Genomic DNA, 15,730 nt, shown 5'->3' on the forward strand with positions numbered 1-15,730 from the left:
CTCTCTGTCTCTCACTGTCTGGGTGTGTGGGTGACGCTCTCTGTGTCTCACTGTCTGGGTGTGTGGGTGATGCTCTCTGTCTCTCACTGTCTGGGTGTGTAAGTGATTCTCTCTGTCTCTCACTGTCTGGGTGTGTGGGTGAAGCTCTGTGTCTCACTGTCTGGGTGTGTGGGTGACGTACTGTGTCTCACTGTCTGGGTGTGTGGGTGAAGCTCTGTGTCTCACTGTCTGGGTGTGTGGGTGACGCTCTGTGTCTCACTGTCTGGGTGTGTGGGTGACGTACTGTGTCTCACTGTCTGGGTGTGTGGGTGAAGCTCTGTGTCTCACTGTCTGGGTGTGTGGGTGACGTACTGTGTCTCACTGTCTGGGTGTGTGGGTGAAGCTCTGTGTCTCTCACTGTCTGGGTGTGTGGGTGACGCTCTGTGTCTCACTGTCTGGGTGTGTGGGTGACGTACTGTGTCTCACTGTCTGGGTGTGTGGGTGACGTACTGTCTCTCACTGTCTGGGTGTGTGGGTGACGCTCTCTGTGTCTCACTGTCTGGGTGTGTGGGTGACGCTCTCTGTGTCTCACTGTCTGGGTGTGTGGGTGATGCTCTCTGTCTCTCACTGTCTGGGTGCGAGGGGGATGCTCTCTGTCTCTCACTGTCTGGGTGAGTGGGTGACGCTCTCTGTGTCTCACTGTCTGGGTGTGTGGGTGACGCTCTGTGTCTCACTGTCTGGGTGCGTGGGTGATGCTCTCTGTCTCAATGTCTGGGTCTGTGGGTGAAGCTCTGTGTCTCATTGTCTGGGTGTGTGGGTGACATTCCGTCTCTCACTGTCTGGGTGTGTGGGTGATTCTCTCTGTCTCTCACTGTCTGGGTGTGTGGGTGACGCTCTCTGTGTCTCACTGTCTGGGTGTGTTGGTGATGCTCTCTGTCTCTCACTGTCTGGGTGTGTGGGTGACGCTCTCTGTGTCTCACTGTCTGGGTGTGTGGGTGATGCTCTCTGTCTCTCACTGTCTGGGTGTGTGGGTGACGCTCTGTGTCTCACTGTCTGGGTGTGTGGGTGATTCTCTCTGTCTCTCACTGTCTGGGTGTGTGGGTGACGCTCTCTGTGTCTCACTGTCTGGGTGTGTGGGTGATGCTCTCTGTCTCTCACTGTCTGGGTGTGTAAGTGATTCTCTCTGTCTCTCTGTCTGGGTGTGTGGGTGATTCTCTCTGTCTCTCACTGTCTGGGTGTGTGGGTGACGCTCTCTGTGTCTCACTGTCTGGGTGTGTGGGTGATGCTCTCTGTCTCTCACTGTCTGGGTGTGTAAGTGATTCTCTCTGTCTCTCACTGTCTGGGTGTGTGGGTGAAGCTCTGTGTCTCACTGTCTGGGTGTGTGGGTGACGTACTGTGTCTCACTGTCTGGGTGTGTGGGTGAAGCTCTGTGTCTCACTGTCTGGGTGTGTGGGTGACGCTCTGTGTCTCACTGTCTGGGTGTGTGGGTGACGTACTGTGTCTCACTGTCTGGGTGTGTGGGTGAAGCTCTGTGTCTCACTGTCTGGGTGTGTGGGTGACGTACTGTGTCTCACTGTCTGGGTGTGTGGGTGAAGCTCTGTGTCTCTCACTGTCTGGGTGTGTGGGTGACGCTCTGTGTCTCACTGTCTGGGTGTGTGGGTGACGTACTGTGTCTCACTGTCTGGGTGTGTGGGTGACGCTCTCTGTGTCTCACTGTCTGGGTGTGTGGGTGACGCTCTCTGTGTCTCACTGTCTGGGTGTGTGGGTGATGCTCTCTGTCTCTCACTGTCTGGGTGCGTGGGTGATGCTCTCTGTCTCTCACTGTCTGGGTGAGTGGGTGACGCTCTCTGTGTCTCACTGTCTGGGTGTGTGGGTGATGCTCTGTGTCTCACTGTCTGGGTGTGTGGGTGATGCTCTCTGTGTCTCACTGTCTGGGTGTGTGGGTGACGCTCTGTGTCTCACTGTCTGGGTGTGTGAGTGACGCTCTGTGTCTCACTGTCTGGGTGTGTGGGTGATGCTCTGTCTCTCACTGTCTGGGTGTGTGGGTGACGCTCTGTGTCTCACTGTCTGGGTGTGTGGGTGATGCTCTCTGTGTCTCACTGTCTGGGTGTGTGGGTGACGCTCTGTGTCTCACTGTCTGGGTGTGTGGGTGATGCTCTCTGTGTCTCACTGTCTGGGTGCGTGGGTGACGTTCTGTGTCTCACTGGGTGTGTGGGTGATGCTCTCTGTCTCTCACTGTCTGGGTGTGTGAGTGACGCTCTGTCTCTCACTGTCTGGGTGTGTGGGTGACGTTCTGTGTCTCACTGTCTGGGTGTGTGGGTGATGCTCTCTGTCTCTCACTGTCTGGGTGTGTGGGTGACGCTCTCTGTGTCTCACTGTCTGGGTGTGTGAGTGACGCTCTGTGTCTCACTGTCTGGGTGTGTGGGTGATGCTCTGTCTCTCACTGTCTGGGTGTGCGGGTGACGTTCTGTGTCTCACTGTCTGGGTGTGTGGGTGATGCTCTGTCTCTCACTGTCTGGGTGTGCGGGTGACGTTCTGTGTCTCACTGGGTGTGTGGGTGACACTCTGTCTCTCACTGTCTGGGTGTGTGGGTGACGTTCTGTGTCTCACTGGGTGTGTGGGTGACGCTCTGTGTCTCACTGTCTGGGTGTGTGGGTGACGCTCTCTGTCTCTCACTGTCTGGGTGTGTGGGTGACGCTCTGTGTCTCACTGTCTGGGTGTGTGGGTGATGCTCTCTGTCTCAATGTCTGGGTCTGTGGGTGAAGCTCTGTCTCTCACTGTCTGGGTGTGTGGGTGACGTACTGTGTCTCACTGTCTGGGTGTGTGGGTGACGCTCTGTGTCTCACTGTCTGGGTGTGTGGGTGATGCTCTCTGTGTCTCACTGTCTGGGTGTGTGGGTGACGTTCTGTGTCTCACTGGGTGTGTGGGTGATGCTCTCTGTCTCTCACTGTCTGGGTGTGTGAGTGACGCTCTGTCTCTCACTGTCTGGGTGTGTGGGTGACGTTCTGTGTCTCACTGTCTGGGTGTGTGGGTGATGCTCTCTGTCTCTCACTGTCTGGGTGTGTGGGTGACGCTCTCTGTGTCTCACTGTCTGGGTGTGTGAGTGACGCTCTGTGTCTCACTGTCTGGGTGTGTGGGTGATGCTCTGTCTCTCACTGTCTGGGTGTGCGGGTGACGTTCTGTGTCTCACTGTCTGGGTGTGTGGGTGATGCTCTGTCTCTCACTGTCTGGGTGTGCGGGTGACGTTCTGTGTCTCACTGGGTGTGTGGGTGACACTCTGTCTCTCACTGTCTGGGTGTGTGGGTGACGTTCTGTGTCTCACTGGGTGTGTGGGTGACGCTCTGTGTCTCACTGTCTGGGTGTGTGGGTGACGCTCTCTGTCTCTCACTGTCTGGGTGTGTGGGTGACGCTCTGTGTCTCACTGTCTGGGTGTGTGGGTGATGCTCTGTCTCAATGTCTGGGTCTGTGGGTGAAGCTCTGTCTCTCACTGTCTGGGTGTGTGGGTGACGTACTGTGTCTCACTGTCTGGGTGTGTGGGTGACGCTCTGTGTCTCACTGTCTGGGTGTGTGGGTGACGCTCTGTCTCTCACTGTCTGGGTGTGTGAGTGATGCTCTCTGTCTCTCACTGTCTGGGTGTGTGAGTGATGCTCTCTGTCTCTCACTGTCTGGGTGTGTGGGTGATTCTCTCTGTGTCTCACTGTCTGGGTGAGTGGGTGACGCTCTCTGTCTCACTGTCTGGGTGTGTGGGTGATTCTCTCTGTGTCTCACTGTCTGGGTGTGTGGGTGACGCTCTGTGTCTCACTGTTTGGGTGTGTAAGTGATTCTCTCTGTCTCTCACTGTCTGGGTGTGTGGGTGATTCTCTCTGTGTCTCACTGTCTGGGTGAGTGGGTGACGCTCTGTGTCTCACTGTCTGGGTGTGTGGGTGATTCTCTCTGTGTCTCACTGTCTGGGTGTGTGGGTGACGCTCTGTGTCTCACTGTTTGGGTGTGTAAGTGATTCTCTCTGTCTCTCACTGTCTGGGTGTGTGGGTGACGCTCTCTGTGTCTCACTGTCTGGGTGTGTGAGTGATGCTCTCTGTCTCTCACTGTCTGGGTGTGTGGGTGACGCTCTGTGTCTCACTGTCTGGGTGTGTGGGTGATTCTCTCTGTCTCTCTGTCTGAGTGCGTAGGTGATGCTCTCTGTCTCTCACTGTCTGGGTGTGTGGGTGATGCTCTCTGTCTCTCACTGTCTGGGTGTCTGGGTGTCGTTCTGTCTCTCACTGTCTGGGTGAGTGGGTGATGCTCGGGGCACACCACCATCTGGGTGAGTTCCATCTGTTAATCTGCTCAGTTTGGTACTCAGCAGAGTGAAAGGCCACTCCTGTTCCATTAAATTGTCCATATATTACTTGCAGTTTAGATGTAAATTACTTTCTTGATATAATCAATGAAAATTTTAAAAATCTGTAATAAAAACAGACAATGCTGGAAACATTTAGTTGGGCAGGCAACAACTGTAGAGCGAGAAATGGTTAACACTGTACGTATAAGATTTCCAATCAGACAATCTACTGTAGGCATACAGTGGTTCTGGGTGGAATTGTCAACAACTGGGTCCAAACTCTGCATCAGGACCACTTGCCTCCAGCAGGTTGTTTGTTACTCCAGATTCACCATTGATCAGATCTTCATGACCATCTTTGATCGGAAACATTAACTCTGTTTCTCGTTCCACAAATGCTGCCTGACCTGCCAAGCGTTTCCCGAAGGTTCTGTTTTTTTTCCCATATAAGCAAAATATTATCTGTTTTTTGCAACATTTGGCTTTTGGATTTTTGCAAATTCCACAAGATTGGTTAGGCAATGGACAATTTGTTGTAACTGCAGATCTTCAGTAAAATTTGTTTCTAGTTATGGAATGAGGGGCTTTGTCAGTGTAAGGCTCCGGTAGTTATTTCATTTAGAATGCACTATGACCAAGAAAGGAAGGAAGGCATGCAGAGGAAGATAACCTGCTAATGGGGAAGATAAATGGAGAATGAAGAAGAGAACATCTCTCTCTCTGCCATACTCCAGGGTTAGTGTTAGTGAGGCATTGGCATGCTATGTTGGCACTGAAAACATGGCAACACTTGTGGGCTGCCCCCGGCACATCCTTGGACTGTGTTGGCTGTTGAACAAGCGATGCATTTCGTTGTCTGTTTCGATGTTTCAATTTACATGTGACAAATAAAGCTAATCTTTTTTTAATCATTAAATTGCTCCAGCAACAGATTCTTCTCTGTTGGTGCTTGAGGTATTATATTCAAATATGGTAAGTCCGTTGTCCGTTGGTGCACAAGGGAGATTACAGGTATATAGTGAAAAAATGTAATGTTCATGGACTATTTAGAAATCCTATGGCAGAGGGAAAGAGGCTGTTTCTAAAACATTTATGTGAGTTTTCAGGCTCCTGTACCTCCTTACTGATAATAGTAATGAGAAGACAATTGCAGAGGGAGATGTGGAGGCCCTGGGTTTGAAGCTTATTGATTAGTACTGAAGGAATGGTAGTATTGAATGCTAACTTTCGTCAATAACCAGCAGCCTGACTGAGGTATTTCTGTCGTCCAGCTGGTCCAAGGCCAAGAGAAGAGCCAGTGAGATTGCATCCACTGTAGACCTATTGTGTCTGCAGGTTCGTAGCTTGGTATTCGGCCACTATGAGTTGCCCACTATCAAGGTCAGTGGTAGAGTCCGGGGAGACTTGAGGAGAATGTGCGGAGAATAAAATGGGATTAGTATAAGCGGATGCATGGTGGTTGTTTGGCATATGATCGGCTGTGTGACGTTGACTTCACCAGAATGACGAAGGGTACCAATAGTTGATCCCTTGGTGCTTTGATAATGCTGCATATCAGCTCAGGGAAGCAGTTGAAAGGAATTTTGTCCCTGCACGTCCACCTGATTGTTGGACTGCGATCTTGTGGAATCCACAGTGACAGTGTCACCTGATTTCCCATGCAAAATCAAAATGGCTGTTTCATACCTTGGCCTATGTCGTGATCTGACGGCTCCTGATTTCAGTGTTCAACCACCATATATTTATTTTTAAATCTAAAGATACAGTGCAACAGAACCTCCCGGCCCTTTGAGCCATGTCAGCCAGCAAGCTGGAGAAGAATTCTGCAGCAGTCAGCCCAGTAGACCTCAAGAAATTCTGTGAGTCTGCTGTATACTATACCACTTCCCTATGGTAAAATCACAGTCGATCAGTGAGCAGATGCAGAGGAGGAAGCATCGTGACAGTGTGATCTTTGTGTGACCAAATATCCAACTGTGGAATAGGCATATCAACAAAACCTCTACCCCCATGTTTCCTTCTCTCTGTTGCCGACCACCGCAAAATCTGTTGACATTAGTGCAAAAATTAAAAGCAGCACATAAGTACTAAAATCCAAGACAATTTTTACATATCAAAACATATCTTGCAAATTTCAACTGATCACCCTTATCAATTCCCTCAATTTTTCTCTTTCTTTGCCCTTACCTCCCCATACCCTGCCATACACTGAGATTGCAAAGGGAGCTGAAAAAGGCGTAGGTAATGACATAATTGTAATGGGGGCCTTCAATATGTAAGAGGATTGGGAAAATCAGGTTGGTATCAGATCGTAAGAGAGGGAATTTGTTGAATGTCTACAAGATGGTTTTTTAGAGCAGCTTGTGCTTGAGCCGAAGGTTATCTTAGATTGGGTGTTGTGTAATAACCCGGATCTTATTAGGGAGCTTAATGTAAAGGAACCCTTAGGAGGCAGTGATCATAATATGATTGAATTCATACTGCAGTATGAGAGGGAGAAACATAAACTCACATGTATTTAAATCGCAATGGAGTAAAGGGAATTACACAGGCATGTGAGAGAAGATGGATTGGAAGAGGATACTGGTGGGGATGATGGCAGAGCAGAGATGGCTGCAGTTTCTGGGAATAGTTCACAAAACGCAGGATAGATATGTCCCACAAGGAAGAAGTTCTCAAATGGCAGGGGTAGGCAACTGTGGCTGACAAGGGAAGTTAAGGACTGCATAAAAGCCAATGAAAGGACATAAAAGGTAGCAAAAGTGAGTGGGAAGTTGGATGATTGGGAAGCTTTTAAAATCCAACAGAAGGCAACTAAAAACTATCAGAAGGGAAGAGATGAAATGTGAGGGCAGACTAGCCAATAATATAAAGCAGGATAACAAAAGGTTTTTTTCAATTATATAAAGAGTAAAAGAGAGGTAAGAGTTGATATTGGACCACTGGAAAAAGATGCTGGTGAGGCTGTAATGGGGGACAAAGAAATGGCAGATGAACTTAATGTGTACTTTGCATCTATCTTCCCTGTGGAGGACACTAACATTGCGCCAGTGGTCCGTGAGTGTCGGGGAACAGGAGTGAGTGCCATTGCGATTACAAAGGAAAATGTGCTAGGCAAATTCAAAGGTCTTAAGGTGAATAAGTCAGCTAGGCCAGATGGACTATATCCCAGAATCCTGAGAGAGGTTGCTGAAGAGATAACGGATGCAATGGTCATGATCTTTCACTTGATTCTGGCACGGTCGCAGACGACTGGAAGATTGCAAATGTCACTCCATTCTTTAAGAAGGGAGGAAGATAAAAAAAATTATAGACCAGTTAGCCTAACCTCAGTGGTTGGGAAAGTGTTGGAGTCTATTATTAAGGATGAGGTTTCAAGGTACTTGGAGACTAATGACAAAATAAGACAAAGTCAGTATGGTTTCTGTAAAGGGAAATCTTGCCTGACAAATCCATTAGAGTTCTTAAAGGAAGCAACAAGTAGTGTGGATAAAAGAGAGGCACTGGGTGTCATGTACTTGGATTTTCAGAAGGCATTTGATAAAGTGGCACACATGAGGCTGCTTAACATGATTAAATCCTATGGCATTACAGGAAAGATTCTGGTGTGGATAGTGGAATGGCTAACAGGAGGCAGTGAGTAGGAATAAAGGGGGCCTTTTCTGGTTGGCTGCCGGTGACTAGTGGTGTTCCTCGGGGGTCAGTATTGAGACCGCTGCTTTTCACATTGTTTCTCAATGACTTAGATAATGGAATTAATGACTTTTTGCAAAGTTTGCGGGATGATACAAAGTTAGGTATAGGGGTAGGTAGTGCTGAGGAAGCAATGCGATTGCAGCAGGACTTAGACAAATTGGAAGAATGGGCTAAAAAGTGGCAGATGTTGGGAAATGTATGATAATGCATTTTGATAAAAGGAACAATAGTGTGGACTATCATCTAAAGGGGAAAAGGTTCAAACATCAGAGATTCAGGGGGACTTAGGAGTCCTCCTACAAGACTCCCAGAAGGTTAATTTACAGGTTGAGTCTGTGGTAAAGAAGGCAAATGCAATGTTAGCATTTATTTTAAGGGAAATAGAATATAAAAACAAGGAGATAATCTGAGGCTTTTTATAAGACACTAGTCAGGCCACACTTAGATTATTGTAAACAGTTTTAGGCACCATATCTTAGAAAGGATGTGTTGCCAGAGGAGGTTCACGAGGATGATTCCAGGAATGAAGAGGTTAACATATGAAGAGCGTTTGGCAGTTTGGGGCCTGTGCTCACTGAAATTTAAAAGAATGTGGGCGGATCTCATTGTAACCAACCTAATATTGAAAGGACTAGAGAGGGTGGATATGGAGAGGATGCTTCCTATGGTGGGGGTATCCAGAACTAGAGGGCACAGCCTCAAAATTGAGGGGTGACCCTTTAGAACAGAGGTAAGGAGGAATTTTTTATCCAAGAGGTAGTAAGTCTATGGAATGCTCTGCTACAGACTGCGGTGGAGACCAGGTCCGTCCATATATTTAAGGCAGAAGTTGATCGTTTCTTGATTGGTCAGGGCAGCAAAGGATAAGGCGAGAAGGCAGGAATATGGGATTGGGTAGGATCCGGGATCAGCCATGATGAAATGGCAGAGTAGACTCAATGGGCTGAATGGCCTAATTTTGCTCCTGTATCTTATGGTCTATTCTGCTGGTTGGTGGGAGGCTGCTAACAAAATGCTTTTCTCTCAGTTATGGCGGACTCCCTTTTCACCATCTGAACCAATAGCAACAAAAGGAAGAGTGGAAGAGTGTGGGGTTACCCATGTCACGCCATGCCCGCTTGGACAAGTTGCTTTGTTTCCTGCACTGACTCAACAAGTTACGAAACGGAGATTTATAAAACATCGATGCCTCTTTTAAAGCAGTGTTGGCTAGCTTCACCTAATAGTAACTACTCCCAAAAATAGATGCCCCGTGCTGGTGCATGCATCTTCTTACTGGCATTTATTCACCTCTGATAGCCTCTCTTGCATTAAGCTGGAACAGTTCTGTGAAAGGTCTTGCAGCTCATTGAATCTTTCAACTGGAAACTCCCAGTCAGAAAATTCCACTTTGCAGACACACTGATTCCCGTTCTTGAGCACGCCGTGAACCCGCTGGTTTTCCCTTCCTGAGACCTGCTAAACACAATATTTAATTGCTTAATAATGTGCTTCCCACTACAGTGTCCCCATACAGGAATATTGCCATACAGAACGACATTGTGGCCAATTTATTAGGTACAGATGCTTTCAGCCAGACGATGCTGGCCTGCTGAGTTCCTCCAGCATTTTGTGTGTGTTGCTCCCTTAACATTTTCTAATGAGCGCAGTGGTACCTCTCTGTCTTGACTAATAGTGTACTCCTTTCACATCTTCCTATCAATGAGCGGGGTTCAATTCGCATTATAGAAGACCGCTCCTTGTCACAAAAACTGGCCAACAGAACAACCAAGCTGTCCAGGGCGACAGTCCGACCGCACAATTTAATGAAGCACCCAAAGGACCAAGACCTCCGTGAGAATAGTGACTAGTTCAATCCCCACCTTGGCTCTTGCCGAGGTGAGCCATTCGCCGCCGCTTGGTTATTAAAAAAAACCCTAACCATGGTGCCAAGGAACGGGGATCTTGTAAGCACACACACAAAATGCTGGGAAGAACTGTCTCGGACCGAAACGTCGACTGTTTAATCTTTTCCATAGATGCTGCCTGGCCTGCTGAGTTCCTCCAGCATTTTGTGTGTTGCTTGGATTTCCAGCATCTGCAGACTTTCTCTTGTTGGCGATCTTATAATCACACTCCCGGCTGGAGTTTTTACGGCGGAGAAAATGAAAGGCGAAACAAACCGAATGGCGCCACAGTTGGTAGAGCGGACAAGGCAGGGTGGTTACGAGGAGTAAACTAGAGGAAGGGTGGTGGGGCGGGGGGGGGGTGAACTGAATTTTTAAAGGGGGCTGCCAGGGTTGTAAAGGTAACTAAAAGAGGGAGAGAGAAACAAACTACTTGAGGCACTCAGCAGATCAGGAAGCATCGGTGCAAGGGAATGGACAATCGATGTTCGGGTCGAGACCCTTCAAGGTAAATCCGGTTTACAGATAGTTATCGTGTTTACAAGAAGTGAGTAAATTTGGGTAAATCATTAGTGCTACTCACGGCAGAAGTAACGACTACGTCAGGCACTAGGAGAGAAGCAATCGTCAGGTATAAGACAACCATCCTGAGATGTCCACTGCAGCCCGCACTGGCTTTCTCTTGTACACAAAGTGCCAGAGAGGCGGGGACAAAGAAGAGGATGAATTGTGGGAGGAACTACAGCGGCGAGCGGTGGTGAGGGGAGGGAGTACATGGGGAGAGATGTAGTGGGGAGAGGTGAGGGGAGGGAGTACATGGGGAGAGATGTAGTGGGGAGATGGTGAGGGGAGGGAGTACATGGGGGAGAGATCCAGTGGGGAGATGGTGAGTGGGGGAAGTACATGGGGAGAGATGTGGAGAGATGGAGAGGGGAGGAAATACATGGGGAGAGATGTGGGGAGATGGAGAGGGGAGGAGGTACATGGGGAGAGATGCAGTGGGGAGATGGTGAGGGGAGGAGGTACATGGGGAGAGATGCAGTGGGGAGATGGTGAGGGGAGGAAGTACATGGGGAGAGATGCAGTGGGGAGATGGTGAGGGGAGGAAGTACATGGGGGAGAGATGCAGTGGGGAGACGTTGAGGAGCAGTCCAAGTCCAAGCTCCATGTCCAAGTCAAGTCCAAGTCCAGGTGCTGTCTCCAAGTCATGTCTGAGTCCAGGGTCAGTGTCCAAGTCCAGGTCTAAGTCCAGGTTCCGCGTCCGAGTCCAAGTCCAACTCCAGGTTCCGCGTCCAAGTCCACATTCGGCGTCCGAGTCCAAGTCCAGGTTCCGCGTCCGAGTCCAAGTCCAGTTTCTGTGTCCAAGTCCAGGCTCTGTGGCCAAGACCAAGTCCAGGTTCCTCCGGTTTGTTGTCCAATGTTTACATCCATGTAAGCATCTAATCCTTGCTCTCCGGCCTTCCTGGCAGCTATTAATAAAATTCACTTCTGTTAATGTTACCTCCATGTCTGTGTCCTGCACTTGGGTGCACTCCCCAACACTCCTTGTAACAGTCTGTAAAGAGGAAAGCTTGAGTGAGCTAAGGCTTTCCTCTTTGGAATGAATAAGAATGAGAGGTGACTTGATAGAGTATGTAAGATTATAAGAGGCACACATAGAGTGAATGAACCTTACTGTGTTGTACTAAAACTTTCAGATTGGCTAAACTAAAGCAGGTAGGCAGGATGTGTAGAGAAGAAAAGGAACTAAATGGAGGTGATAAACTGCAAGGTGACGACCCCTGTAGCCAATTATGCTGATCCACAGAGACAATATAGGTATAAATCAAGACAGTGGGCAATGCTGGACAGTCCCAACAAAATTCTCTCCACTTCTCCATAGTTATCCCTTGCAATCTTCTACAAACGATTCTGCATCAAAGGCAACAAGCTGACCTTGGCTTATTCATTGTCCCATTCTTGGCTCGTTTGTCATCATTCATTTTCTTTTCCATATTTCACCTCCCCCAGCCTTAGCAAGAATGAATCCAACCGCCCAATTTCTCCAGAAACTTTGCCCCCTGACATTTGATCGTATGCCTTTCCCCAAAATAACAAAATCCGACATTGGTGTTCCATGGAATTCTAGGCTGTTTTAAAATTACATCTGACACATCCCCAAGCCCACCCTGTTATCATCCACCCTGCTGCTGGAAACATCATGGGCATCTCCCTCAGCCCCCGACTTGACCTTTATAATGATTCAACAGCCTCAAATCCATTTTGGAATGAGTACAAAATCCACTGTATTCAACCGGAGCCCCCGCTTAATTTTCTCTGTAGTATTTTGTGTATTTATGAGTCACCTCGTTCCTTTCCTAATTTCACATTTTCATCTTCAATCATAACTTCAGTGCTTATGGTCCTGCCAACTGAAGGTACAGGTTTCATTCACGTGAAATAAAAAGAACAGTGTACTGAATGGGTTTTAAAGGGAGTCCTGTGGATAGATAGGAGATCGTAGAGTTGAAGAAGGTGACATTGATAGAAGCATTGGTAATGTCAGCTTTAAAATCAGTTACCTTCCCTCAATCTCTCAGGCTGATCAATGCCTTCACCCATTAACCCACCACCATCCCGCCCCCCCCCCAACATCACTACATACACAGCACCCAGTGTTACTTTGTATAAATACAATCAGTCTATGTATGTGACAGTTACTTGTATATAGCGTTTTATAGAATGGCTTTTATTTATATTTATTGTGATTTTTTTTTTTTGATTTTTATTGTCTGGTCAGCTCCATCTTGGGCACTAGCCTACAAAGCACCCAGGACATCTTCAGGGAGCGGTGTCTCAGAAAGGCAGCGTCCATTATTAAGGACCTCCAGCGCCCAGGGAATGCCCTTTTCTTACTGTTACCATCAGGTAGGAGATACAGAAACCTGAAGGCACACACTCAGCAATTCAGGAACAGCTTCTTCCCCTCTTCCATCCGATTCCTAAAAGGACGTTGAAGCTTTGGACACTACCTCACTCTTTTTAATATACAGTATTTCTGTTTTTACACATTTTAGATTAGATTAGGTTATGAGAACACTCAGTCCTCTTTTATTGTCATTTAGAAATGCATACATGCATTAAGAAATGATACAATGTTTCTCCGAAGTGATATCACAGAAAACAGGACAGACCAAAGACTAACACTGACAGAACCACATTATTATAACATATAGTTACAGCAGTGCAAAGCAATACCATAATTTGATGAAGAACAGACCATGGGCACAGTAAAAAAAAAAGTCTCAAAGTCCCGAGTCGATCGACTCCTGAGTCCCCGATAGCAGGCGGCAAAAGGGAGAAACTCCCTGCCATAAACCTCCAGGCACCGTCAACTTGCCGATACCTGGGAAGCTGCCGACCACAGCCGGCACTGAGTTGATCCATCCGAAAACTTCGAGCTTCCGACCAGCCTCTCCGATGCAGCCTCCCGAGCGCCATCCTCTGCTGAGCGCCTTCGACCTCGCCCCGGCCACTGAAACATGCAAAGCCGAGGATTTCGGGGCCTTCAGCTCTGGAGATTCCGGTTACCACACAGTAGCAGCGGCAGTGAAGCAGGCATTTCAGAAGTTTTCCAGATGTTCCTCTGTGCTCTCACGTCTGTCTCCATCAAATCAGAATTGTACATTTAAAAAATCTATTCAATATATGTAATTGATTTACTTGTTTATTTCTTATAATGTTTTATTTTATGTATTATTATTATTTTCTCTCTTTAATAGATTATGTATTGCATTGAACTGCTGCAGCTAAGATAACAAATTGCACATCACGCTCTGGTGATGATGAACCTGATTCTGATTCTGATTCCGTTCTTTAAGCATATTGTGTTTCTTTTTCATTCTGAAGCAGATCTGAGTAACAATCATTTACTCCTGATTCACTCCGAGCCTAATCACAGGACAATTTACAATGACAAATTAACCTACCAACCGGTACTTCTTTGGACTATAGGAGGAATCCGGGTGCCCCTAGAAACTCCGTAGAAACTCTTTATGGGCAGCAGCAGGAATTGAACCCAGGTCGCCAGTACTGTAAATTGTTGTGCTAACCACTACACTACCATGCCGCCCCATAAGAAAGAATCTTCTTTGATTCTTATGTGAACAAACTCTTGTCAGTGTTTTCTACTCATGTCTCCAGTTACTCCACGTCTGGGTTCACTAGCCTGAGCTCATTGTTACAATTACCGTACTCCTTATTCTCGTTCCAATATGTTAGCATATCACCTCTTCTGCTGTCATGATCAAGTTGGCGGCACGAACATTGCACTCTATAACTACTGTTAACTTCCTCCCCTTCCCCTTCTCTCTTTATCCATTCCCATACTGGCCCCCCTCTTACGTCTTCTCTCCTCACCCGCCTATCGCTTTCTTCAGAAGCCCCTTCTCTCCTCGTCTACTCTTCTCTCTTATCAGATTGCTTCATCTTCAGCCCTTTATCTTTTCCACATATCAACTTCCACCTTCTCACTTCACCCCTCTCCTCCAGCTACCCACCTTCCCCCTCACCTGGCTTCACCTACCACCTGCCGGATTGTACACCTTTCTCTCCTCATTAATTGGGCATGAATTGGGTCCTTAAATGGAGCCACCAAGAGTAGAAAAGTAAGCAACAGAGAGAAAAGAAACTACTGGAGGTACTCAGCAGATCAAGAAGCATCCGTGCAGGGAAGTGGACAATCCGTGTTCAGGTCGAGGCCCTTCAATCTGGAGAGGTAAGTCCAAATTATTGTTAGTTATTGTGTTTGCAAAATGTGACTGAGTTACGGCAAGTCATTATGGAGTGCTAATCATGGCAGCAGTAAAGGCTACATCAGGCTCAGGAGTGAAGCATCATCAGATAAATGACATCCATCCTGAGATCTCCATGGCAACTCATGCAGGCTTTTTTTATACACAAAGTGCCAGAGAGGAGGGAAGATACAGAAGAGGGGAACTACAGTGGGAGATCTGCAGTGGGGAGATGGTGAAGGGAGATGATTATCTGTGAAGAGGAACATCACAACCAAAAACAGATTGGTAAATTAAGAGATGGAGGCTTTGGATGAGACAGAAGAAAAGAAACGAGCAGTAGGCGGTAAGGAAGGAGTAGAGTGACAAAGAGTGAAAGGGAAAGAGAAGTGGTGTCGATACCAAAACCATAGAGAGGTAGATAGCAGAGAAGAAATGAATGCAGAATCTGTAGAGAGAAGAAGTCTGCTTGAGAGGAGAACGAGAGAAATGATGAAGAACATTAAAGATTTATGAAAACGTGGATTGGGAAAGGGAAGATGTATAATTGAGTGGGAATACAGGAAGATGATAAAGGATCAAAGGTAGAAAGCTTGAGTGAGCTAAGGCTTTCCTCTTTGGAATGAATAGATATGAGAGATGACTTGATGGAGTATGTAAGATTGTAAGAGGCACAGATAGAGTGAACGAACCATACTGTGTTGTACTACAACAGGGAGGAAAGGTATGTAGGGAAGAAAAGAATCTAAATGAGGTGACAACCTCTGTATTCAAATATGCTGATCCACTGAGACAACGTAGGTATAAATCAGGACAGTGGTGAAATCCTGGACAGTCCTGACAAAATTCTCTCCACTTCTCTGTAGTTATTCCTTGAGATCTTCTACCAATGGTTCTGCATCAAAGGAAACATGCTGACCTAACCTTATTCCCATTCCTGGCTCGTTTGTCACTATTCTTCCGAAAGAGCTTCATTTTCTTTTACATATTTCACCAAGGAAAGCCTTATGAAGAGTGAATCCAACTGCCCAATTTCTCCAGAAACTTGATTTGATTCTATGCCTTTCCCCAACTGC

The 15,730-nt window shown here is 47.3% G+C and overlaps 1 protein-coding gene across 2 annotated transcripts in view; it reads right to left on the bottom strand.

Annotated features, from left to right (window-relative positions):
• Nucleotides 1-10,576, bottom strand: part of LOC134356095 (olfactomedin-4-like) — a 30,268-nt gene extending 19,692 nt beyond the window's left edge. The window contains exons 1-2 of one of the 2 annotated variants that reach the window (XM_063066678.1): nucleotides 10,466-10,576; nucleotides 9,287-9,454 (exon numbers count right to left, since the gene is read on the bottom strand). In XM_063066678.1, coding sequence (XP_062922748.1) covers nucleotides 9,287-9,454; nucleotides 10,466-10,528 — 231 coding nt within the window. In that variant the 5' untranslated portion in view covers nucleotides 10,529-10,576. The remainder of the gene's footprint in view (nucleotides 1-9,286; nucleotides 9,455-10,465) is intronic. The other variant, XM_063066679.1, reaches the window with a different exon arrangement.
• Nucleotides 10,577-15,730: the final 5,154 nt, after the last annotated feature.

This window comes from Mobula hypostoma, chromosome 14, assembly GCF_963921235.1.
Source record: "Mobula hypostoma chromosome 14, sMobHyp1.1, whole genome shotgun sequence".
Taxonomy (NCBI): domain Eukaryota; kingdom Metazoa; phylum Chordata; class Chondrichthyes; order Myliobatiformes; family Myliobatidae; genus Mobula; species Mobula hypostoma.